Genomic DNA, 27,819 nt, shown 5'->3' with positions numbered 1-27,819 from the left:
GATTGGGTGTACTATTGTGGAAGGTGTTTTAGTTCTTCCTCTTGCTGTGTGGGTTGGTTATGTGACCCCAAGTTATGTCCTCCTGAAACCTTATCCATCAATCCTTGAACAGTGATTCCCTTTGTATTAGTTTGTTCCTTGTTTAGTATGCCTCTGTGGAATGATTGTCGATGACAAACTGTTGCGCTCCCTACATCTGATAGTACTAGAGGTCTCCAACTCATTCTACTTATGGTGTCCTTTGCTTGGAAAGACAGTTACCATTAACTCATTTATGGCTTCACAATGCTTGTGCTCTGGTCGGTAGTTGCTCTGATTGGTGTGTCCCTTTCTTTTGAAAAGTCTTTTCTTGCAGGGTCATGCGAGGTCAATTTACTATGATTTAAAATCTGCATTCCTTAATGGTCTAATTTTTTGGGTTAAATTATGGTGGGTTCTTAAAAATTAATGAATCATTGGCTCACTGATCTGTAGATCTCAGTCTGTTTTTTTTTTTTTTAATTGTTCTTTCTTACCTTGCCTGGCTCGTGTATGTTTATGTAAATCTGTTTTTTGGAGGATTGAATCTTGGTGTATTGTTTGTTTTGAGGATTTACCTTATTGTTGGTGAGGGTTCTCCGGTGGAGTTCGTGAATTGATTATCCTTCTGGTGGGTCCCTGTATTGGTGGGGAAACCTTGGTGACGTTACGTCTTTTCTTCTTATCCGTTTTCAACGTTTTAGTTTAGCGTTTTGAACCATTAGTATATTGAGGTAAGTACTGTATTCTTGACATTTGAGATCCACCTTTGGAGTGTGGTGGGTTAAGCTTACCTTTGCCTGTGTCGATCTAATATGTATGGTGTTCTGGTGATTTTTGGTGCTGATAGTTTATTTGGTTCGAGACCAATCTAGTTTGCCTAACTTGTGTTCTTGTGTAATTTAGTTTGGGGGTATGCTCTAGACCTGAGTCTATTGATAATTTTACTAATTTAAGTTTGTATTATGAGATTTATCTTTTGTCTTTGGTTATAAAAAAAATTTCACCAATCTTGAGGGTTTTTCCCTCTTCTTCCTTTTCCTGTTTGCTCGCGGTATCTTCGTATTGTCGGGCATTTTAATCTAATTTCGAAAGGATGCAAGATGTTGCATTTCTTAAAACCTGGAACCCGAAAACTAGTACTCACTTTGATATGGTAATTTCAAGGTTTAATGTAAAATGTACAGCCGAGAGAGATTTCTAAATTAATTGTTGGAAGGAAACCCTATGTATGCCTTGCGTATAACCTTTCATGAACTCTAAGGGTGAACCTTTCGTCGTGGTGTAATCATCACCGTGTAAGCAGTTGTAATCAAAACTTAAAACTATTGGGAGTCTACTAAGTTGAAGATGTAATTCTAATTAGACTGTGTTCTACCAACTTCTTGAAACTAATTGTGGTTGTGATGGACCAATTCCTAAGAGAAACTGTGGCGTGTAAACTATTGAAACCTTGTGCATGGAAAGCTGAAAATATTGTGAAAAAGGTTGAACTCAGTGTTGACTGTAATTAATGCTGTAGAAAGTGATTCTAAAGTGCTACCGCCTTACTGGATATTTATTATGTTGAACATGGTACTTGTGGTCGCTTTAATTTTGGACTATAATGAAAATTTTGGTTACTTCTGACCTCAGTGCCGAAGATATGTACTGGATAAGCAAAGCTTCGGAGGGGGTGGCTGACACCGAGGTGTCACATTTTATCATCTTCTCCCCCCCCTAACGTTTTTGGACCTGGGCTAATCCCTGTGGAATTTAGTATCTTACTACCTCAATTTTCTGTGTATTCAGTTCGCTGAATTTCTTATCTCCTTCTAGTTTTATGATTCACTACCACTTTATGGTAGCGCTCTGGTCTGAGTAACGACCTGATCTAAAGGGCTCCTTGTACGTACTGACATCTGTGCAGAGAACTGGTACTACGATGCTCAGCTCTTTGACCAATGAGAGCTCGTCTCGGACAGAGAGCGTTGGCTTGTTGAAGCTCGCTCGAAGCGAGAGACTCATTCTTGTGCTGGCGTCTGGTTGGTGATGGACGCGTGTAGTATGTGCCTCGTGAAGGTGAAGATTTTACTCGGAACAATGGAGAACGGCTGAATACTACATGTGTGAGGGCTCTCCTCCTAGCCCTCAACATTGGGTGATACCTTATTCATCGTGAAAACGTCCACAGACTGTATGTATTTTATTTAAGTCTATCTATCTGCGTTTGGGAACCAGAGTATTAAATGGCGATGCAGCGTGGCTTCAAGCTTCTGTTCTGTTTTCGATATTGATGAACCCCCCCCCCCCAAAAAAGAGAAACTGTACGGATGTGTGAGACGTGTCTAAGACCCTATTGCTTTAAATTTGTTCACTCTCGGCTAAATTTTAATGATATGTTTTCAAAAAAAAACTTGGGTAGTATGTCATTAAAGGGCATATTCATTTAATCACGTGCTATAATGGTCATGTAAACTTGTAAGGTTGTTCTGGATGTATGGTTAATTACATTCTAAATTGTTCAAGAGGAAAGAGGAATACGATAGAATACTAATTTTTACTCTACTGTTAAGCTCATCACAATTTGGTCTAACTTGAACTACTTAGCCCTAACCAAGAGCCGGTTTGTTTATTTAATTTTTGCGGTCCGGTTTTATATTTTCTTCCGTCTTGGTCCGTACTACCTAAATTGTTGCCTTTTTTGCCTTGTTCCTCGTTTCCTTTCGGTGTGTATCTTTGATTTTGCGTGGCCCTGTTACCATGACATCGTATGTTGTACTGGTACTGTTAAAGTAAACATTTCCGTTGACGAACCATTTTGGTTCCTAGTTTCCCTTTCTGGGCTTGATGACCTGTGTTACCTTTCTATTTTATTGAATGTTTTGTGCTTTCCCTTTTCTTGTACCTTTGTTTTGAATTTTCCTAATTCAATTTATATTTTTAACTTCTCCCTGCGCGTAGTGTTTAAGGTGAATTTTCTTTCTGGGCTCCTGGTAAGACCTGTCCTTGAGTAGGACTAGGTGGTTCATGTGGTTTTTGGTAGTTTTAAGGCTGATTGTTTATTTTAAACTGATACTATCTCATTATCACATTACTTCTAGTATAGTGGGGCCCCCTAATATCTTTTGAATATGATTAATTTATTTTCGTGGTAATAACTCTATTTCATGTTAATTACTACTCTTTTCATTTAACTACGTGGGCGTTTTCTTATTACTAATTGGAAGGTTTAACGTTTCTCTAATAAATTCTACTTACCTTTGCATGAAAACACTGGTGTTGTTCTTTCAAATGAATTACTCATCTGATACTGGATTTTTATTTCACATGGTTTGATGTGTCACCCACTTCTTCTTGTGGTAAGTAATGTACTGATTTTGTGGTTACGTTTTGTGGGTGCCTAGTTACGCTTCCTGACCTACTTTTGTCTATTCTGACTCTTGGTGTGTTCTATTTTATTTCTTGTTGATTTATACCTTGCTGGCCTTACCGTAGTGTTCTGGGTTTGACTACGTTCGGGTCACATGCAACTCGTGCAAAGTTGACTAGCCTGTAATTTCCTCCATCTAATATCTAATTAACGTATTGAATTTAGAATGAAAAAAATCCCCCAATTTAACAATCCCAGCTGATTTTCTACAATAGGTTTCAGCATTTGTATTTTTTTTTAACTGCCTTCATTCTTATAGGAAACCTTTGAAAAAAGGAAAACTAGGTGTATGCATATTAAGTGCTCAGGTGGGAAACCACATCTGGGGAAGGAAGGCAAGTCAAAAATTTGGCAGGAACATATCCAACACTTTCATCAAGGGAAAGAATCTGGAATAAAAGATCGTTGGAGAAGGAGTGCAACATATAAATACATATAAAGTCCAAAACAAATGTAATGGAGTGCAGTAATTTTATTTTGATACAGGGAAATTTAGATTAGTAAATGATGTGTTAAGGGAAGTAGATTAATCTTGTTAGCTGGGTAGCAAAATAACTACCAATGGAAGAGAGGAGGGCATTGAATGCAAACTACCACAAGCAATGTAGGCCTTTCGAAAGAAAAGATGTTCGCTCACTTTGAACATTGGTATAGAACTTAGACATTCAATTGCAGTGTGAAATTGTATGGAAGTGAAACATGGATAATAACTAGCTTTTGTAATGTGATGTTACAGAACAGTGAAGAGAGACTGAATCGAGTTCGTGAGAGAAGATTGATTAGGCTATATTTACAAAGAAAAAGGGATAGAATGTTAGACGCTGTCCTAAGACACCCAGGACCTTTTCAGCGGGTTTTTGAGGAATGTGTACGCAGTAAAAACAGTAGGGATAGACCATGATATGAATATGACAAGCAGATTAGAGCAGATGTAATATGTAGTAATTACATAAACAATAACAAAGGAACTTTGCTTTCTTTACAAGCCCATTTATCTCTTTCATACCCTCTGATCATTCACATGAGTTTTCATTACTTGAAATGAGATTCCGGTGTATGGTATTGAGGTTTTCTCCATGTCAGCAAATATATGTAAATTAAGTAAACACAGAGTGTTTATTAAAGGTGTAATTTCATGTGTAATAATTGTCCGACTTGTTGGCTGAATGGTCAGCGTACTGGTCTTCAGTTCAGAGGATCCTGTGTTCGATTTCTGGGCGGATCGGGGACTTTAACCTTCATTGGTTAATTCCAGTGGCTTGAGGGCTGGGTGTTTGTGCTGTCCCCAACATCCCTGCAACTCACACACCACACACAACAGTATCCTTCACAACAATAATACGCAGTTACCTAATCATGGCCTCATCGGAGGGTTTGCCTTACAAGGGCTGCACTCGGCTAGAGATAGCCACACAAAATTATTTTATGTGTTTTTATGTGTTTATATTCACATGTACACTGCAAAATCATAAAGTTGTATGATAAAGAGTTTAAAAAATCCAATTACATGAAAGAATTTTAATCATTATAAAATATCAAAGCCACCTTATTAATGGTGCTGATGGTAGTACTTATAGAGTCGTATCAGCACACACCAAGCTCGATAGCTGCAGTCGCTTAAGTGCGGCCAGTATCCAGTATTCGGGAGATAGTAGGTTCGAACCCGACTGTCGGCAGCCCTGAAGATGGTTTTCCGTGGTTTCCCATTTTCACACCAGGCAAATGCTGGGGCTGTACCTTAATTAAGGCCACGGCCGCTTCCTTCCCACTCCTAGCCCTTCCCTGTCCCATCGTCGCCATAAGACCTATCTGTGTCGGTGCGACGTAAAGCAACGAGCAAAAAAAAAAGTATCAGCACACTCAATTTTATTTCTAAACCAGTTTTTGGACTTTTAACCCTTTCCTCTCGAATTATTTATAAGTCCTGATTTCTCCCCACTCGCATTTATTTCTGTCAGATTTCTTCATATTTTAAAACCTTGTATTAAGTACTGGTTGTAACAATATGTACAGCAAGGAACTATAAAATTAATTAATTTATGGTATTTACAATGCACAAAATAATGTTTTTCACTTTCTTAACGGCATGCCTTGAGTGTGTGGAAGCGTTCAAAGCAAATGCCTGGATGGAGCCTTGGTTGCTTCTCACAGGTTTTACAGAAGTGGACTGTCTCTCTCCTCCCTCCAACAACTTTCCTGTCACTGCAAACCTTACAATTCTTAGTTTTTCGTTCAGGATGTAGCTTGCCATTCAGCCTCACTTCTTCATCTGTTGAGGAAGGTCTTCCCCTTTTCCTGCTCTGTGTTTTCCGCACATTTCCTACAAGTTGTCTTACCAAGATTTTCCTGAACCTCAGATGGGTGATTCCATTGTTAACTTCTCTGAAGAGTAGGAAGGCATTCACTATTGTGATCTCCAGAAGCCAGAAGAACATTTTTCTCCACCACTTCGTTGGTCAGAAAGATCAACACCCCCCATGTGTTGATTATAAGCACATACGACTGTAGGTTTCTCTACAATTTCCTCAGCACCTTGACGTCTTATTCTTTGCTCAGGCTGAGTGGAATTGTCATAGAAACTGGACAGCATAGCAATAATTCGCTTGTCCTTCCAAACCAAGCAAGAAGTGTTATCTGTTCGGAGTGCAATAATGTCATGTTGTTTCATTCTCTTTGTTGCGGCTTTTCTCACTTGTAATGGCAGACCTCTCCTATTTACCATTACAGTGCCTGTAATATGGAACCGGTCCATAAAGACATGAAACCCAGTTTCGTTGGTGGCTTGCAAATATTTTGTAACCAAATGAATAACTACCCTGCAAGTGAAGGGTAAATCTTGCCTAACAAGTGATTGTGTGGTTATTGAACCATAATATGGTTCAATAGCACATAGTATCCGGTACTCAAGTCTGACAGTACGTAATATAGAGTCCCCACTTTGTTGGTTTCTGCTTATTGTAACACTTGAACACGACACGACCCTTGAAGCCTACAGTGCTTTCATCAACACTCAGATTCTTTCCTGGAATGAAGTGTTCCCTGAATTTCGTGTCCATCTATGACACTATATTTTTGACCTTCTAACCTCTAGATTGTGGGCCTGCCCTATCAGCATTAGGGGAAGAAAGATGGAGATTCCAGAATATCTGTAGAAATCTGTCTCTAGAGAATACATCTTTGTAGAACACCTGCTTATCCAACCAGTCTTCACTAAAATAATCCTGCATTTCTGCCTTACTGTTCATCCCCATTTTGATAATTACACCAATAAATGCCTTCAGCTCTTCTAAAGTCACAGCTTTCCAAGGAAACCAGATAGATCTCTTCTGAATTGGAGTATTTTGCTGTATTTTCATTTTGGCAAATTTGTTCATCTCATGGACAATAGAGGTTAGCAACTGATCTGTAAAAAATAGCTGCCGGTACTCTAGCGATATTTTAGGTCTATTGTCACAAGTTATGAATCCACTGACTAACCTGTAAGGAAATTTGGGTAATCCTGCATCACCAGTTCTCCACGATCTCCAAGGTATATTTGAAGTCAACACTGGATAATTGGGACCAGGACGAGTCATAATACTACCGCCTCCTCTGTGATTTCTTGCGACACTGATATCGATATCATCACTTGAATCACTAATGGATATATCACTTTCATCGCCAGATTCAAATTTTTCGTCACTTTCATGGTCACTATCAACAAAATCAGCTGAAATAGACGCAAGAGTCTCAGCTTCGGTCCTACTGTGCGCCGCCATGTTGCTTCACATGACTGCTTTCCATTGTTAAGGAAATGGAGCAATTTTGCCGAGCAAAGAGAAACTAAAACACTCCTATTTTGTTCCTTTCGGTTTCCGGAAGGGACCAGCACTTACGAAACGAAGTATAAAAGTCCTGGCTTGCCAGGTAACCTAGCAATGAGCGGCGAAACATTGTGTCGACTCAAGGTTGACACACGAGCTATAATGCTAAGCGACGACTGTCGACCTCAGGTCGACACACGAGCGTAAAGGGTTAAGATCCATCATCAGTGTTGATATTATTTTAAAATATGAGTGTGTTGTCACAATGAGTGAAGAGTATAATGGAGCCCTGTTTAGACCAACTGTAAAATAAGACAAAGAGAAAACAAGTATAAAAGTATGCACACAGTACATATACACTGACTGACAGAGCAAATGCAACACCAAGAAGGAGTGGTTCGAAAGGGATGAAAGTTGGGGGAAAAACAGGGACGGCACGGACGAATAATTGATGTTTATTTCAAACCGATATGCAGGTTACACAATGCGCACGGCATCGACTCAGTAGGATGTAGGACCTCCGCGAGCGGCGATGCACGCAGAAACACGTCGAGGTACAGAGTCAATAAGAGTGCGGATGGTGTCCTGAGGGATGGTTCTCCATTCTCTGTCAACCATTTGCCACAGTTGGTCGTCCGTACGAGGCTGGGGCAGAGTTTTCAAACGGTGTCCAATGAGATCCCACACGTGTTCGATTGGTGAGAGATCCGGAGAGTACGCTGGCCACGGAAGCATCTGTACACCTCGTAGAGCCTGTTGGGAGATGCAAGCAGTGTGTGGGCGGGCATTATCCTGATGAAACAGAGCATTGGGCAGCCCCTGAAGGTACGGGAGTGCCACCGGCCGCAGCACATGCTGCACGTAGCGGTGGGCATTTAACGTGCCTTGAATATGCACTAGAGGTGACGTGGAATCATACGCAATAACGCCCCAAACCATGATGCCGCGTTGTCTAGCGGTAGGGCGCTCCACAGTTACTGCCGGATTTGACCTTTCTCCACGCCGACGCCACACTCGTCTGCGGTGACTATCACTGACAGAACAGAAGCGTGACTCATCGGAGAACACGACGTTCCGCCATTCCCTCATCCAAGTCGCTCTAGCCCGGCACCATGCCAGGCGTGCACGTCTATGCTGTGGAGTCAATGGTAGTCTTCTGAGCAGACGCGGGGAGTGCAGGCCTCCTTCAACCAATCGACGGGAAATTGTTCTGGTCGATATTGGAACAGCCAGGGTGTCTTGCACATGCTGAAGAATGGCGGTTGAAGTGGCGTGCGGGGCTGCCACCGCTTGGCGGCGGATGCGCCGATCCTCGCGTGCTGACGTCACTCGGGCTGCGCCTGGACCCCTCGCACGTGCCACATGTCCCTGCGCCAACCATCTTCGCCACAGGCGCTGCACCGTGGATACATCCCTATGGGTATCGGCTGCGATTTGACGAAGCGACCAACCTGCCCTTCTCAGCCCGATCACCATACCCCTCGTAATGTCGTCTGTCTGCTGGAATTGCCTCCGTTGACGGCGGCCTGGCATTCTTAGCTATACACGTGTCCTGTGGCACACGACAACACGTTCTACAATGACTGTCGGCTGAGAAATCACGGTACGAAGTGGGCCATTCGCCAACGCCGTGTCCCATTTATCGTTCGCTACGTGCGCAGCACAGCGGCGCATTTCACATCATGAGCATACCTCAGTGACGTCAGTCTACCGTGCAATTGGCATAAAGTTCTGACCACTCCATCTTGGTGTTGCATTTGCTCTGTCAGTCAGTGTAAAACTTATTCATGATGTAAAAAATATATATATGACATACAATAGGAAGGGCTGGCTTATCCTCATGCTCAGGCTGTTAATCTAATACTAGACAAACGTTCAGTTTTAACACCTTGAGTGCCACGTGTGACCAACGTTGACTCACAGAGCTTAATGCCATTCGGGCCGCGTGAGTCTAAGTCTCAGGCCCCGTGGTGCCTTACTGTCATCACACTTGACATGTAAACGTATGTTAAATGAAAGTAGGTGGCCAGTACATCATGAATCTATTCTTGGCCTGTTCATTTTTGAGTCCGATGTGGCACCACGTAGCCTGTACGTCACTGTAACATATCAACAACAATAAATAAATGATGATGACATTATTTATTATTTTCTGATCATGTCATTAGTACAAATAACAAAAGATTGTACTGTATAGTGTGCTCATTGTTCATTGTCTCTTATCAGGGTCTATAGACGAATTGAAATCATAGGACAAAAAAGTTACATGAACTTTCTAGAAAAAAATTTGTAACTTTGTCTCATTCGCAATCATACTACAAATTTGACACTTTTTGCATATGACTTTAAAGTATAACAAATGAGACTTTCTGAAGAAATATGATTCAGACTGTGTTTCACAATCACACTACAAATCTGTGCGCTTTGAAGAAACAGTCCAAGCAAAAGAAATTTTCACAGGCTGGTCATTTGAACTTAGACTGTAGAGTCTTCCTCATGGCATATGCCTTCCTGATTCCTGATGGATCTCTTCATAACAATTACTGCATCTCCGTCTTCCCTGCCGGCCTACATCCTCCAGTCGGTGGGGTAATACCTGTTTCTTTGGTACTTGTGTGGGAATGTGAAGTTTTTTGATACCAGTACCTGTTAATTGTTCAACAATGCCCTCTTTGAACTGGGTAACAGATATACTCTCATTCCCAAGTTGATTGGAAATATAGATGGCATTTACTATACTTGTGATGATCAATATCTCTATAGCTATTTTTCTGTACCATTTTACTCCATCTCAGAAAAGTACTATAGCTCTTTTTATGATCTGATAAATCACTGTATGGTTTGTATTTGTTATACTCCATAACACTACGTGGTTTTTGCACTTCACCATCCCTCCTCTGAATAGTGACCATCTCACCAGCGTGTTTAGTTGCCAAAATTAACACGTCTCTTTTATCATGCCATTTCTGAACAACAACACCAGTGTTACTTTCACGGGCTCTTGTCTCTCCTCTTGCTAACTTCCTTTTAGCAACATTGGTTGGATTATACTTCCGATTAGATTTCAACGTTCCAAACATAGAGTTTTATTCTTTAGTAGTTTATGAGTTAATCAGACAGACATGTACAGGTGTGTCAGGAAGGTGAGAACTGTGCTAGGATACGTGGTGACACATTGGTCTCACGCAGCCTATACAGCTGGAAGGTAGTGTCAGTGACCGCGTGAGACCAATGTGTCACCACAATTTCAACACAATGTTATGACGACAATTTTGGCACATGATGACTAAAAGGTACATTTCTGTAATAAGATGCACTATTTTATACTCTATAGTAAAAAAAGAAAGAATGGCCTGGATGGAACTTTTTTTACTGCATATGTGGCACTTAAGGTGTTAAGTATGGTGCACATTGGAAGCACACGATAATACGTCATCTCAAGGTTGTGAACAATATGTTGCTTTTGACTGTTTCATTAAATTTTTTATCAGGTTTTGTTATCTGCGCCAGGAATATTCTAATGCTATCGCGGATATTTAGTTGAAATCCATAATTACTTTTAACAATTAATTCCATGTCCTTTTCAATCCCTACGAAGTTATGATCATTGTCATAAATGTGTTCCACAAAAGCTCAATATTTGTTGCACTTTATTGTCTTGAAATGTTGGACATTTATCAGAAGGAAATAAAATTATGGGTCTGTTATGTTGATGACACAGTAGTATTTGTAAATGGGGACCTCATTACTCCTGAAACACTTCTGGGTTGTTTAAATTTGCTTGACAGCAACATCAAATTCAGTATAGAAAAATAAAATTATAGAAAGTTAAATTTCTTGGACCTCACACTAACAAAAAAAGAACAACAATGGGATAGATTTCAACATTTGTAGAAAATGCACACAGTCCATCACCGCCATCAACAAAAACTCCACTGAGCTCGATAGCTGTAGTCGCTTAAGTGCACCCAGTATCCTGTATTCGGGAGATTGTGGGTTCGAACCCCATTTTCAGCAGCCCTTCCTTCCCACTTGTAGCCCTTTCCTGTCCCATCATCGCCATAAGACCTATCTGTGTCGGTGCGACGTAAAGCAACTTGCAATTGAACAAAAACTCCAACTGCCCAGGAACTCACAAACAAGCAGCTTACAACAGCTATATTAATAGATTATTAAACGTTCCCATGAGTTAAGAAAACAAACTGAAAGAAATTAGTATAATAAAACAAATTTCTGAAGCAAATGGCTACCATACGGAAATGATAGACATCTCTGGAGAAAATGGAGAATAAAGAAAAAACATAAGAGGAGAAGGGAAATCTCTGTACGTAGTCAATTTGTAACATTTATACATTTTGGAAATCAAGATTCTAAAATTGCTAATATATTTAAGAATTTGCAACTCAAAACAGTATTTAGAACCAGAACACGTAATAGGATGAACATGATGACAGGATATTGTGTGAGGAAATGGAGATTATTGTTTTCCTGTTGTGCCCTCTTCCTGTGCATGTTCGTACCTCTCATACGTTTGTTTGTTCATTCCATTTTAATATTTTAATATTGGTGATAAAATAATATTTTGCAAGTATGTAATTTATTTTGTCTTCTCCATTTTGTTTATTTATATACAGTAGTATGTTTAAACAGTGTCTATATTCCTAATTGTAATGGTAACAACTAGACTATGTGTTCTTATAATTATATATCCAGAAACCGATACCTGTTGTTAATTTGACAGTCTGTCCTCTGATACTCTCTCTTACAGTGATATAAAGAGTACTGGATCCATTGTCCTTGCCACGAATGATCCTCTGTGCAAGTCATATCAGTAGAGCTTGCTGAACATTACTGCAGATGGAATGGGGGAATTTTGATGCTGTTTGGCATACATGATACAGGCCTGTGGCTAACCCAAAGCAGCATACCATGACCACCTTTTACCTCATGGAATGGTGTACTGTACTCTGTGTATGGAATCACTAATACTCCACTGACTGCACAACCTCTCTTGACTGATGCCGGCATTACTGTCAGTGTACTGCAAACAAAACCAATCAAAAATGAACAGTGAACTTCAACAGTAAGATAGCCTACACCACCGAATACTACACATACTTATCACAAGTAAACTAACCCTTATCTCTGTAGGTACTGGTTTCCAGACATATAATTATAGGAATGGTTATTCTATTGTTGATCTATACTAACTCCGGCAGGAATATGGGACACTTTATAAACACCCTGTATATGAGCATATTGTTGTTGCCTCTTTACTCTTCTCTTCTTAATTTACTTTCCATGTTTCTCAATTATAGCCTTCAGCAGATGTAAAGGATGAACTAATCATAGAAGAACGCGTAGTTGATCAACTAGTCCCATGCTTGAAAGAAGAGAACAAGTAAGTACAGCTGATGATGTACTGGGGCTTCATGGTGTCTTATTTACCATGGCCTTACTGCTGACTGTTTTAGGCCCCCGAAGCAATCTGTTTCAGTATGACATGCAATTTTCTCTCTTTTGATATCCCTGTATATCTCGTCTCTGCATCCTCCCATTTTCTTCCTTTGACCGCATTACTCCCAAATTAATATTCTTTCTATGATATCTGGGATTTTACAGACAATTTTCATGGCTGGCCATAGAATAGAGGAGCTTGTGAGATTGCATTGTAGATGTTTGTCTTGGTGTCCTTATTAGAGGTTTCAAAATAATTGTTTCAGAGGAAATAATAATGTCAGAAACCACATGCATTCTCTCCTGTATTACAAGATCTATTTAATTGTGATTAGTTGACCAAGTTTCAAATTAATTAGATTGATTTCTGGCATTAGTCTATTGTGATCATTAAAACATGTTTATCACGTTTGGGCTAAAACGCATCATATTAGGATCCAGTGGCTGAAACTCCGGCACTATTCACAGAAGGAGCTGTAAATCTGTATTGTTATATTTCCTCATCTGCATTTTTATTTTATTTTCTCACCTCAGTAAAACAACAATTACTCACAGTCTAGTAACATTAGATATTATTGTCTGAATGCCTTCTGACATTTAATTTGAGCTCCTCCAGCTCATTTACAATCTTTGTTCTCATATGTATCCAATGATAGTGACCAGAAGGACAATCCCTGAATATTTGTAGTCTTTTTGTAACAAACTTGCTTACTTGAACACCGTACTTCAGCTTCTTGAACAACTGCGAAAACATTGCTCAAACCATTTCCATATCTAGGAACCATACTTTTGGGCCTGAACACTTTTCATTTGTTTCAGCCTGATGTCATGATGTAAATCTTGTTTTACTGCAACATTCTCCAGACATGATGACTGGTAGCGTTTAGTCTTACACAAATAATAAGGGACATGATTATGCAATGTATGCCTTCTGTATTCTGTGTGATTCAGTCACACTACTTTTACATTCTGACAGTTCCAGTCTAAAACAGTTACACTGCACACTGTCACTTAGGCCCTCCACAGCTGACGATTACAGCACTGTGTAACTACTGCGGCTTCTCAGTTCAGAGTTCGCCCATGCAACACAGTTTTACAATGCTGTACTTGGTACTCTGTCTGTCAACTCATGACGGTCTTCGTTCATTGTACCTCTTGCTCTGCTACACTCTTCCACATTTGCTATCTGTTCACATGCACAGCACAGAAGCACTCAGTCATTACTGTCCATTGACTGATCCAGAGCACCACAGCTCCTCTCAACTGAACTGCCCCTATTTTTAGCAGAACTGAATCAGTCTGCCTTAAATAGGGAGACCAGCTTCCAGCTACTTCACAAAAGGGGAAATATCCAAAATCCCCTGGTATCCAGAAGTTCTAGGTCCAACTCTTGGTTCTTTCGCATACCACTGAGGATACAAAATACAATTAGCCAGATCTCAAAAGTTATTTTATTTTTTATTTTTTATTTTTTAAACAATTTAAAAGATTTCACCAGATGAGTTTCGTCAATAAAATGGTAGACTTAGATAGATTTTGGACAAAAAGTTTTAACTTATAGACAAAAAGTTTCAACTTAAAGACATAATTTTATTGTTATATGACTCGTAAAATATTATAAGATTTGTCAATTAGTTTTATAGGAATAATCTTAATCCAAAAGAATTGTTTCATGATCTCATACAACCTTAAGTGAATAATAGTTGGCTGATGATGCTCACGAAAAAGGAGCGAAACATGTACCATATAAACATCTTAATAAATATGTAAGTTTGTACTACGTTTTTATTGTATTGAATAGGTGGTAATTAAGAAAATGATAAGAATTTGTATCACAAGTAGATCTTCAATATGGACAAAAAAGATGAATTTTATAACCTGCAATACCACTGAGGAGGCTACCAAAGAGATAATGGTGCAATGACAGAATTGATGACAGAACGGGCTGCCCAATGGGCATCTGGTATCCCTTATTGGCTCCTCCATAATCAAACGGTCAAGCCCTAACTCAGTGGCAACACTTGCAGGTAGAGTCAGGCGAACTTGCCACTTGCAAATACATACAATAAACAGGTGAACACCTACTATAAGAGTGCATAAGTTATTTCCATTTTTAGGAAACATGCTTCTGGGTCTTAAAGCACTTTATTTATTTCAACCTAAATCTATGGCTTAATTCTTGTTTTGAATATCCTGCAGAAACCATTACATGAATACACAAGATGTTTGGTCAATGCTGCAACTTTTTCCACAATCACACTTCTCAATACAGTATGTAATGTGAACAATCTGCATGTTGGTATGAACTCATTTTATCCAGGCCAGTCTGCAAATGCTGTAGAAAGATTTGAACCTTTAATCCCTTCACACTCAGCGCACCAATCTATCAGCACGAGAGGTTATGGTAAGAAAGTTTATGGCGCTGATACATTGCTTCTGTCCTATTTAGGGATTTGGGTCATTTGCATGGCCGTTAAATGGTAACAGCTGATTGTGACAGTAACTTAAAGTGTTGAATTTGTGTTTTATTCTACAGCAGTGGCTGAGGGCTACCATGGCTATCGGTGAAGCCCAAACCTCAAATGATGATGATGATGATGCTTGTTGTTTTAAGGGGCCTAACATCGAAGGTCATCGGCCCCTAAACCTCAAATGAGAACGATGGAAATCTAAAGCACATTACAATGTAAGCATATGACACATTCTTCCATTTACAAAACTTCAGTTCAATGAGAGAAAACGTTGCATGTTTTTCTGAGAGCAACACATCGGAGAAAGATATTGCAGCCCAGACTCTGCGTCCCTCGACCCTCCTCACGTGGCTTGCTGATGTATGGAGACCGGGGGGATACGTATGCTAGGCTTTGCTCTATCAGATCGCCACTGCGTCGTATATACTTCCTCACCTTATACTTATAAAAACAGAGTGTTGACATTTCTACATCCTTGCAGGAAGGCTGCTGTTATAAGAGTAATATAGTTTTCTTTTATATGTATATCTGCTAAAATTAAATGCAATCTTTCAGGTGTAGTGTTCTCTTTTGTTGGTTGGAATCGAACCCGTGATCATGGGTCAGACACCACCACTGATCTCCCGAGGAAGCTAATTAAACAGTGAATGATGGGCACGACTACTGGTAGTGCTGTAAAATTCAAAATGTGTATTTAATAATTGTACCGGGCGGTACACCTCCACTCCGCTAATTTAAAATGTGCGCCAGTTGAAACTCCTCTGCTGGAGGAAGTCTGAACTTTATCTACGCTATTAATTCTCTACTTTCTCAGAAGATGTCACCACGTGGAAAATTTTGAGTTTTTGAACTGTGTCATTTTTGATGTGGTTTTGTTTCGCTTGAAGTAAGCAGTGTGAACTTTCTCTTCTAGAGGACACTACTGAAGATCAACAATAGTGCAACCTAGTGCGGAGTCAAAGAACTATTTTGTTGGAGAAATTTTTATTTCAAATGTTTGTTCTTTGCTAAATTTTTTTTTAGTCTTTGGTTAAGTTGGCTGTATACCCCTCTCTTTCCCCTTGTGTTGCATTTAACCAATCCTGAATTTCTTTGAGTTATTTCCGACCAATCCGATGTATCTTCCCCCAACTTGGATATGTTTCTGTACCCGAGCCAATAAAAAGTTTGTGGGAGGGTGTTTTCATTCCCCTAACGCCTAGAACCTTCCGCGAGAGGATATAAACTGCTGATTTTAGGGTCTCCGGGCCACTTCTGTTCCATCTTTCAGTGTATTTAGTACATAGCAGGAGGCGGGAAGCGCCTCTTTCCTCGGCAGCGGTCAACAACAAGGTAATGGCCGATTAATAACTTCTTTCTTTGCTTGCTCAGCAGTTTAACTCTCGGGGCGGGTTCTAAGCGTTCCACCATGTAACCTTTTCCTAAATGTAACTACTCTTTTCATATATTCTCTTTTAAGTCTACATACTGGGATAGAGAGTGCTAACCCTCTAGAGGTCCCACTCCTATTGTTTTGAGGTGAACTTATTTTTCTCAACCTATTCTTCGATAACGTAAAACAAATTGTTCTCTCCTTAAGTCACCTCTTTAGTATGGGATTAGCCCTTGTATTAACGGCCTAGTGCCAAGTAGGTCTTAATCAAAGTGTATTAGGAGTGCAAGTTCGCCTCCTCTCAAATTGTTATTTTAGAGGTCGTTTAATTAACCTGCTTTTCATTTAATAGACCTCAGTAGATTGGGTATTTTGCCCCTGTGTTTATGTCCGTTGAGGACAGCTTGAAGGTGGAGTTTGGTGTGGCCTGGGAGAGGCTTAAATTTGAGAGCGAGTGGCTCTTTTGAGAACTGAGTGTTGTATGCCTCGAGGAGGCTTTACTGTGCAATTTGGAGCAAGTGCTCCAGGGTTCGATTGGGGTCTTCTGCCCCGTTGTTGAAATTTGTATATCGTAAAGTTGGGCTAGTTGCTTAAGAATTGTGTTTTCAGGGCGCGAAGCCCAAATCCTGTAAATATTGTAACTACCCTTTTGAACTTGCTACTTTGTACCTGCCATGCTTGTTATTTCTTTGTTTTTGAAAAGAAAATATAACCTGGTTAAATTTTAATTAATTTTACTTTAGTAACTTGAGACCCGTTCACCACCCCGCACCTTCTTTCACGCATAACTACCACGGATATCTCCGTAACAATAATAATAATAATAATACCGGACGAGTTGGCCATGAGTGTAGAGGCGCGCGGCTGTGAGCTTGCATCCGGGAGATAGTAGGTTCGAATCACACTATCGGCAGCCCTGAAGATGGTTTTCCGTGGTTTCCCATTTTCACACCAGGCAAATGCTGGGGCTGTACCTTAATTATGGCCACGGCCGATTCCTTCCAATTCCTAGGCCATTCCTATCCCATCGTCGCCATAAGACCTATCTGTGTCGGTGCGACATAAAACCCCTGGCAAAAGAAAAAATAATAATAATAATAGTAATGGTGCATGGCATCTGTATAGGCTTGGTGGTGACCTAATGAGGATGAAATGAATGGTGAAGACGTCATAAATACCCAATCCCCAAGCTAGGGGAATTAACAGCACAAGGGGGTTGATTCTGAGAACTGAACCAGGGCCATCATACCAAAGGCAAGCATTGTATCCATTTAGCTACAAAGTTGGACTTTAAATTGCTAAACCTTAGGCTACCATCTCCACTGATCAGGTGTTGAGTATTGACAGTATCAGAGGCTAGGACAGTCGCTTCTGAAACAGCTTTGACAATGCAGAGGGCTACGATGTTGGCTATTGGCTGCAGCCCAAAACTCTTAAAAAGCTTGACATTCACCAAACCAACCATCGAAAAGGAGTAACCTAAGTCTTGCTTGTTGTTTAGAGGGGCCTAATATCTAGGTCATCGGCCCAACCTAAGTCTAGTGGTAGCCCACGTCTTGGACTCAGCATACGCCACTGCTCTACAGATATATCCACCAGCCCGACAAAATATATTTATTTTTGACAAATGATATCTTTTAACTGTGAAAGTTTATCTTGTGTTATTCGAAGTTGTTATTGAATGGATCTGTTTTTGTTGGCTTATGAATACAACAATTTGATCTTGCTATCAGTTTAGTTTAGAGTTTGTTTAATTTCTTTGGTATATCATGTGTTTGCTCTACTTCGCGAAATATAATTTTACTCCTCATTACTCCGTTGTTGCACGTGCTTGCGGCATCTTTTTATCGTAGTGAATAGGCCATATTCAAGGCTGAATGAGGCCAATATCCTTGAATTTTCAGATGATTTAGGCAGTAATAATGACCTTCTTTTACCGAAAGTGATTTCTGTTATGTGGGAATGACACGGTCACAGCTGCTCACCGTACATCAGACCATGAGAACCTGACATCGATGACTGTTACATGTACAGTGAATAACTTTGTGCCATGCTTCATGAGTGAATTGCAGCACACACATCATATTGATATCAAATTCAGAATTAAATGTTCTTTCTTTCAGGTCTAAGAGTAAAGAAGAAAGACGCAATAATATCTGATCTTTCTGTCATTGAAAACCGTAATTTATTTATTAAAATTTATTTTCAAAGTATAATAATTTTTTTTGGCTTTACCAATAATAATACATCCAAGGTATATTAATTTCTGAAATGCTTGTAGTTTCCTGTATTAGTGTGATTTATTTTATTTTAATGTGTGTTATACTGTTTACGTGTTGATTTTTGTAATTTGTGTGGAAAATCACAAAAATTAGTTTGAGCTTCATCAAGCAAACCCCTGCATATAGGCTGAGTGTGAAAGGGTTCATGCTCAATTGATTATTTATCATAAATCCGTGTTTTTAAGTTCTCAAACAGTATACAATGTTATAACGTGAATAATGATTGATCAACTTCTTGACAAATTATTACTGAAGTCCTGTAAGTTTTGGTATGTGTATTATCGTACCTTCATGGTATTCTGGTTTTATCACTGTGAGGAAATACATATGAACATCTGAAACTTGCTTTTGCTACACTTGCAAATTTTGGGCAAAAAAATAAATGTTACAAAGTATAAAATTGTTGTTCAGGAACGCACGTTCCTGTGTTTAAATAATAACACATGAAGTTAGAGTTTGTACAGTACTTAAGGTTACCTGACCAAGTGAACGAATGCTGTAATTTACTGGATGTTTTTTCCAGAATTATTTAAGGTGTGTATATTAAAATGAGACATGTAAGAAAATGTGCTACTGCATGTATGATAGTGGTAGGGGCGTTCTCCAGGATGAGATATCAGGTGTCTCTTAAGGAGCTACTTGCTAGTAAATATACTTCAGCACTCTTTTGAAGGATATTGCATTTCCATTGTAATGCTCTCATAACACTGCACCTAATTATCATGAATTAACTTCAAACAAATGATTGTTCAATATTGCTACATTGTTATAAGTGGATAACGACAGAGGCGGTTGTGGAAGGGGCCTGCATTGCAGGTCTGGTATGCTTGGTGATTGATGTGACTGAGTGAGAATCCACACTTTCAAGTAATTTGAAGTAGTTATACAGCAGTGGAATGATAAAAACCTGTGGAAGTTGGCTGTTTGTATTTATCTCTGATTTCTTCCAAATTCGTATCATAAAATATCTCATATCTCATGAAACATTCATATCTCCCTCTCTCAACTGTTTACAGTGTTGCCATGTCAACGCTCTCACCTTGGTAGCACACTTTGATGCAATTCAAGTCATAATGAGTTAAGGTATTATCCATATTCTTGGTATTAGTGAAAGCTGCTTTACGCCAATTTTACCCTCCAGTATGAAACCACTTGACCGGTATTCCCTCTTACATCGCAATAGATCCGATGACAGCAGATGAAGTGGGGTGGCCACATACTGCAGAAAGAACTTAAATAGTAGGGTGATATGTGTATCACCTAACAATGCACAGCTAGGGCCAGAATTCTTGTTTGTTGAAGTCATTGTTAACCACCAGAAACTCCTTATAGTTACTGTATACAAGCCGCACAAAATAGCAAATATGACTGAATTCAAATTCCCCTTAATTGACCTGCTGCCTAGTTACGAGCATATTATTGCCATAGGGGACTTTAACATTAACCTACTTACTTAAATGTACAAAACTAAACAATTTATTTACAGTACACGACTAAAAATATGACCTCTGATTGAGGTAGCTAAATAAAATTCAAGAAACTCAGTTATCAAAAATTACCAGTGTTTTGCCCCAGTGCAGCATCCGCTCATCAGATGGATACCGCACCTTCCCGCACAGATGAGCCCATGCTGCACTGGAGCAAAATCTGATAATTTTTGACAATTGAGTTTCCTGAATATTATTAAATTTATTGACATGTTTTCTTCCTGTGGTATGACCATCCTCTGTTTAGAGCCTCCTATTCACACTTACACACCTGCTCATTGACCACGTTGTGACAAATAACTCAAAGTAAGTTATAACTTGCTGGATTTCAGTCCCAGTCATCTCCACTCATGACCTTATCTATGTATCCTACTCCCTCCGAATGTCAAAATATAAACCTAAGTATGCTATTTCCAGAAACACAAAAGACATTGATATGGACTAGTTAAGACATGACGCTTACAATCTACCCTGGTATGCCGTACTCTTCTTGGACGATATAGATACGAAAGTAGACAAGTTTAACTCCCTTGTAATCAGTCTGTACGATAAACACGTCCCTAAACAACAGATAAAAGTTACTTGTCCATCTTGTGCTCGGCTAAATGATGAAATTAAAATCATGATGGCCCACTGTGATGCACTTTATTAATGCTTTAAATGAAGTCATGACCAAAGTGACTTCGAAAATTATCAGGTCCTTAGAAATCAAATTAAACAGCTTGTTAGAAACCGTAAATTTACTTACTTGTGTAACATGACTGCAGATATGAATTCTAGCAGTGCTTGAAGCATGCTTCATTCCGTAGGCATTCGGAAACCTCAGCAACAACCTCATGTGCCAGACTTACCACTCGATAAGTTAAATGAATTCTTTACTGGAGGAAGAACACCAATGGTTCATGGTGTGGGTTACTGTAGTCACATCCTAGTTCGTGAACCAATGGCAACGGCTGAGTGGCCTAGTAAGTGGTCCTGAGAGTTGGGATACCAGTTGCTACAGAGTGGGAGTGGGCATCTCGGACATATTCTGAGTCATGGTCTTCTTGTGTTCAGGCTCTCCCCTTAGAGGAGAGATCCTCACTTGGACTATGTGTAAGTAGGGTAGCATACTGCTTCATGAATTTACTCAGCTCAGAACATTTTAAGCAAGCCTTGGGCCTATGGGAGTAATGGAGTCCCACTCCCATTTTACAGGTGAAGGACTCCTTGGAAACAACTTGGTGAACGAAATGGAATTCGACGGGAAGCTATCAATATTAATGGGGTTTATGGAAGAAAGAAAGTAGAACTGTCCGAGTCAGCAAAGAGGATGCACCTGGATGTGCTAGGAGTAAGTGATATTTGGGTAAGGGAAGGTGACAAGAGAGAGATAGGAGATTATAAAGTGTACTTGACAGGTGTTAAAAATGAAAGGGCAGAGTCTGGGTTAGGACTGTTCATCAGGAATACTATTGCACACAACATAGATTCTGTTAGGCACATAAATGAGCAAATGATACGGGTAGGTTTGGCAGTTGGAGGAATTAAGACGAAAATTGTCTCGGTGTTTTCACCATGTGAGGATGCAGATGAGGCTGAACTTGACTAGTTTTATGAAGCATTGAGTGACATCGTAGTCAGGGCCAACAACAAGGATAGGATAGTGCTAATGGGTGATTTCAGTGCGAGAGTTGGAAATGGAACTGAAGGACATGAAAGGGTGATTGGAAGCTAGTGGGAATGAGAGGCATTTGCTGGACTTCTGTGCTAGTATGGGTTTAGCAGTTACAAATACATTCTTCAAGCATAAGGCTATTCACCACTACATATGTGAGGCTGGGAGTACCAGATCCGTAACAGACTATATCTTAACCAACTTCAAATTCAGGAACTGTTAGGAATGTATGGGTTTTTTGGGGATTTTTCGATGAAACAGACCACTATCTGATCTGCAGCGAACTAAGTATCTCTAGGCCTAGGATAGAGAAAGTGAAATCTGTCTGCAAATGAATAAGGGTAGAAAATCTCCAGGACAAGGAAATTAGACAGAAGTACATGGATATAATTTGTGAGGAGTTTCGAACAGTGAACAGTAAGCAGGATCAGGATATAGAAAGAGAATGGGTGGCATACAGGGATGCTGCAGTAGCAACTGCAAGGGAATGTCTAGGAATAACTATGTATAAAGATGGAAGAAAAGGAACATCTTTGTGGAATGATGAACTGAGAGCAGCTTGCAAACGTAAAAAGAAGGCTTATTAAAAATGACTCCAATCAAGTGCTGGTGCAGACAGGGAATTGTCTGTAGGTGAAGGAAACAGAGCAAAACAAATATTTGTTGAATCCAAAAAGAAGTTTTGGGAAGATTTTGTTAATAACCTGCAAAGGCTAGTTCAAGCAGCAGGAAGACCTTTCTGGAAATTAATGAAGAATCTTAGGAAGGGAAGGAAAAAGGAAATGGACAGTGTTTTGGATAATGCAGGTGAACTCATAATAGACCCCAGGGAATCACTGGAGAGGTGGAGGGAATATTTAGGAAATCTTCTCAACGTAAAAGGAAATCTTCATGGTGGTGTCACGAACAACGGGGCTCATGGGGAGGAGGAAAATGGTGTTGGTGAAACTACGCTTGATGAAGTGGAAGCAATGGTAAATAAACTCCATTGTCACAAATCAGTAGGTATAGATGAAATTAGACCTGAAATGGTGAAGTATATGGGAAGGCAGGTATAAAATGGCTTTATAGAATGGAATGTTGGTAAGGTAACCTCAGATTGGACAAAAGCAGTAATTGTGCCTATCTATAAGCAAGGAAACAGGAAGAATTGCAACAACTATAATTGAAAAATGCTACGAGAGGAATGGAGAGTTGTGTTTATGTTTCCTAGATCTAGAGAAGGCATATGGCTGGGTACTGAGGGAAAAGTTGTTCACCATACTGGGGGACTATGGGATCAAGCGTAGATGATTAAAATCAATCAAAGGCATTTATGCTGACAATTGGGCTGCAGTGAGAATTGACGGTAGAATGAGTTCTTGGTTCAGGGTACTTACAGGGGTTAGACAAGGCTGTAATCTTTCACCTTTGTTGTTCGTAGTTTTCATGGATCATCTCCTTAAAGGTATAAAGTGGCAGAGAGCGATTAAATTAAGTGGAAATGTAATGAGCAGTCCGGCCTATGCTGACGATGTGGTCTTAATGACAAATTGTGCCAAAAGGCTGCAGTCTAATATCTTGCAACTTGAAAATAGGTGCAATGAGTATGTTATGAAAATGAGCCTTTTGAAGGCTAAATTTATATCAGTAGGTAAGAAATTCAACAGATCTGAATGTCAGATTGGTGATACAAAGCACCGAGCTCGATAGCTGCAGTCGCTTAAGTGCGGCCAGTATCCAGTATTCGGGAGAAAAGGGTTCGAATCCCACTGTCGGCAGCTCTGAAGATGGTTTTCTGTGGTTTCCTATTTTCACACCAAGCTGTACCTTAAGGCCATGGATGATTCCTTCCTACTCCTAGTCGTTTCTTTTCCCATCATCACCGTACGACCTATCCGTGTCGGTGCAACATAAAGCAACTTGCTTGTGATACAAAGCTGGAACAGGCAGATAATTTCAAGTATTTAGGATGTATTTTCTCCCAGGATGGTAATATACTAAATGAAATTGAATCAAGGTGCATTAAAGATAATGCAGTAAGCTAGCAGTTGCGATCAACAGTATTCTGTAAGAATGATGTTGGATCCCAGACGAAATTATCTTTATTTTGATCTGTTTTCAGACCAACTTTGCTTTATGGCAGTGAAAGCTGGGTGGTCTCAAGATATCTTATTTGTAAGTTAGAAGTAACAGACATGAATGTAGCGAGAATGGTTGCTGGGACAAACAGGTGTGAACATTGGCAGGAGGGTACTTGGAATGAGGAGATAAAGGCTAAATTAGGAATGAACTCAATGGATGAAACTGTACGCATAAACTGGCTTCGGTGGTGGGGTCGTGTGAGGCGAATGGAGGTGGATAGGCTACCTGGGAGGATAATAGACTCGGTTATGGAGGTTAATAGAAGTAGAGGGAGACCAAGAACATGATGGTTAGATTCAGTTTCTAATTATTTAAAGATAAGAGGTATAGAACTAAATGAGGCCACAGCACTAGTTGCAAAAAGAGGATTGTGGTGACATTTAGTAAATTCACAGAGGCTTGCAGACTGAACACTGAAAGGTATAATGGTCTGTAGTGATGGTGTATGTATGCATGTATTGCATGAATGTACTGTATATACGAAAGAACACCAATGAATGTACTAAATCCCCCAAACTCAGTACCCAGCTCCGTAATGAATCCTTTACCTGACCAGCAAGATTTTACATTCCACCTTGTCACTACTAATAAAGTTAAAAAAAGTATTATATACCATTAAATCAAAATCCAGAGGAGTTGATTATATTCCCATAACTTTCTTACACAACATTATTGGTATTGTTTTACAAGTCATTACCCACTTTTTTATCTACTGCCTTACAAATGGAACCTTTCCTTCACTATGGAAACTGGCCATGTTATCCCTGTGCCTAAAAATACCTAACCCCTACAACCATCCATCTACAGGTTAATGCAATTTTCAAAATACTTGAGCGTCTGGTTCATAAGCAGGTGTTGGAGTGCTTAAACAACCATTCTCTCCTAGACCCATTGCAATCTGGCTTCAAGAAGGGGCACAACATAACATCAGTCCTGCTCAAAGTGACTGAGGACATATGACACACAATGGACCAAAGACTGGTAACAACCCTTACTCTCCTCAATTTTTCTGTAGCACATTTGACACTGAAAACATACAGGCTCTATTAAACAAGATGAAATCTTTCTACTTCAAACAGCGAACTATTAATTTCTTTTCATCGTACCTCAAAAATTGCATACAACAAATTATAACCCTTGATAAAACCTCTCACCGGCTAACCAGGAAAGCAGGCATGCTGCTGGGGTGTGTTTTAGGCCCTTTGCTCTTAATTTTGTACATAAACAACGTTTAATCTAATTTAAATGATTGTGGCTACCATCTTTATGCGGACTACTTACAAATATGCTGTCACTGTAAGGCCTCCAATTTGCCTCAAGCCGTAATAAGCATCAATGCTGACCTTCAGCGACTTTATGCTTACTCCTTAAAGAATTCCTTCTTCCTTAACCCCTCCAAGACACAAGCAATCATTATTGGCTCTCAAAAATTGTTGACCATTCTATGTACGAAACTTTTCCTTCAGTTATACTGAATGGCAAAGTTGTTCTATTCAGCCAAATTGTGAGAAATCTTGGAGTTACAATGAACAAAATGTAAAATTGGTCTGAATATGCTAAAAATGTTTGTAGAAAATAAGCTTATGCTTCATTTGGTGAAAGTAGATAGAAACGTTTTGCCTTGTAATGTGAGAGTCAAGCTCATACAAACATTAGTGCTTCCCAACCTTGACTACTGTGACATCATTCTTGTAGACGCAACAAAAGAATAGAGTTCAAAACTTCAGTGCGCGCTAAATTGTGACCTTAGATTTATTTACAGTCTGAGTTAAGATACACATGTCACCCCGTGCTATCACACTATTTCATGGCTGAAACCTGATAAGTGACGAACATATCACATACTGATACATATAAATCGACTGCTCTCTGAAGTCAGACTACTATACATTTCATCCCAGCTTAAATATTTATCCTCCTCTCTATTCCTGATCACCAATCTTCTGTGTATAAGAATTCTGTTGCTGTGACAGGTTCTAGGTTTTGGAATTCTCTGCCAGTCAGTGTCAGAAATACCACCTAATTACTTAAATTTAAGACTGCTTGCCGAGACTACATGCTGAATGCAGCTGACTAACTTGTATGACTGGATGATTGAATGAATTTGAGTTAGAAACGTGTAATGTGTTTCTGTGTAGGTTCTTATTTACTATGTAATGTTATGTGTTCAAAATCTCCCCCCCCCCCCAATGATGTACCTCTATAGTGGTTATGTGCAAGAGAGGGCCAAGAGTCCTAACTTTGCCACCTACAAAGCAATAAATAAAAAAGTAAAATAAATAAATAAATAATATATTAATAAATATAATATTCGGTTACCAAAACAACGGAGTTGGAAGTGCAGCCACTACCAGTGCTACCAACTTCAACCGCCCTGTAAAGTATGCACAGAATGACTTCATTAACTCGCAAAGCTACATTGAAAAAATTGTGCAGGCCATATTGACCTGTATAACAGAAGTGGTCATTAAAAAGCTGAAATAGAATTTAAAATTGAATTTTGAACTGTTGTCAGAGTTAACTGAAGAACCTGATAGGAAGGCAGCAGGAATCCATAAACTGAAGGAAGATATGGATGTTAGGTGTGATTAGTTGGAGTAGTATAGCTGGAGAAAACTGTGAGAATTTTTGGCATCCCTGAAAGTGCGAACAGAAATTGTGATGTACTTGTGCTCAACATGTGCAAAGCAGTAGGCGCAGATGTGACACTTAATAACATTGGTGTCACAGGGTAGGTCTTTGACCTCCAGGTAAAGCGCAACCTATGATAGTGAAAGTTTGTGTCTTATTGCTCATGAAATGATGTCTTTGTGATGAAAAGGATACTGAAAAGATCATTGACAACAATTCATGAAGATCCTGCAGCTATTAGGATGTCCATCTTGAAAAGCAATCCAACATACTTACAAACAATAGGGCTGATTTAGGAGACATGGTAAACAGGAAGAAATTGAGTGTGTGCCAGTTAAAGGAACTTACTATGGATTAAGGTTGTGTTCCAATGATATTTTATCACTTGACTATGAGTCCACTCCCATCCTTTACCATAAGTCACACCTGAAAAGTAGTCTTCTTCTTTTTTGAAAGAACTTTCTCTACGTCTGTATTTATCGATCTACTGTATCTGTTCATCTTTTTACCTAAATACCTATTTGCTTATCTATCTTCTTGTCCAACCATCTCTTGGTGTACTTTAATCTCTAATAATTTTCTTAACTGTTTCCAATTTAAGTCAGGGCCTACATATTACATCTACATAGATCTAATATCAGCATTACATTGAATAAGCTCCTAATTGAGTTATTATGTATGCTTAACCTGCTGTTGCATGCAATTATTATTATTATTGTTATTATTATTATTATTATTATTATTATTATTATTATTATTATTATTATTATTGGCCAGAGTAAAGTGTAGCTTCCACCGAAGTCCCAGTCAACATCCATGGCTGTGACAATATGGAAGTTGCTGGGGTATGGGTAGTGCTGAGTAATGACATTCAGAGCATGACTAGTGCATCTGAGTGTTATGAAAGGTGCTGCTCATAGGGTCAGTCGTGCTGCAGTAGTACTTTCTGACCCAGTGAGGAAAGCAATGGCAAACTACCTCACTCCTCGTCTTGCCTAGTACACCTCATTTTGGTGCTGCCATTGGTTTTTGGGGTTTCCTTATAACCGCATAACCTTTGGTGATGCTAATTGAGGATCCAACCAGCCTCTGGGCTGATGACCTA

General features: G+C 39.5%; 1 protein-coding gene across 1 annotated transcript in view; it reads left to right on the top strand.

The window, feature by feature from the left end:
* Window positions 1–27,819, top strand: part of LOC136866618 (uncharacterized) — a 69,409-nt gene that overhangs the window by 28,797 nt on the left and 12,793 nt on the right. Inside the window, exon 2 of the mRNA XM_067143736.2 lies at window positions 12,552–12,634. Coding sequence (XP_066999837.1) covers window positions 12,552–12,634 — 83 coding nt within the window. The remainder of the gene's footprint in view (window positions 1–12,551; window positions 12,635–27,819) is intronic.

Source organism: Anabrus simplex, chromosome 3 (genome assembly GCF_040414725.1).
Source record: "Anabrus simplex isolate iqAnaSimp1 chromosome 3, ASM4041472v1, whole genome shotgun sequence".
NCBI classification, from domain to species: domain Eukaryota; kingdom Metazoa; phylum Arthropoda; class Insecta; order Orthoptera; family Tettigoniidae; genus Anabrus; species Anabrus simplex.
Note: the sequence above shows the minus strand (reverse complement) of the source record. Positions and strands in the feature narration are given on the sequence as shown.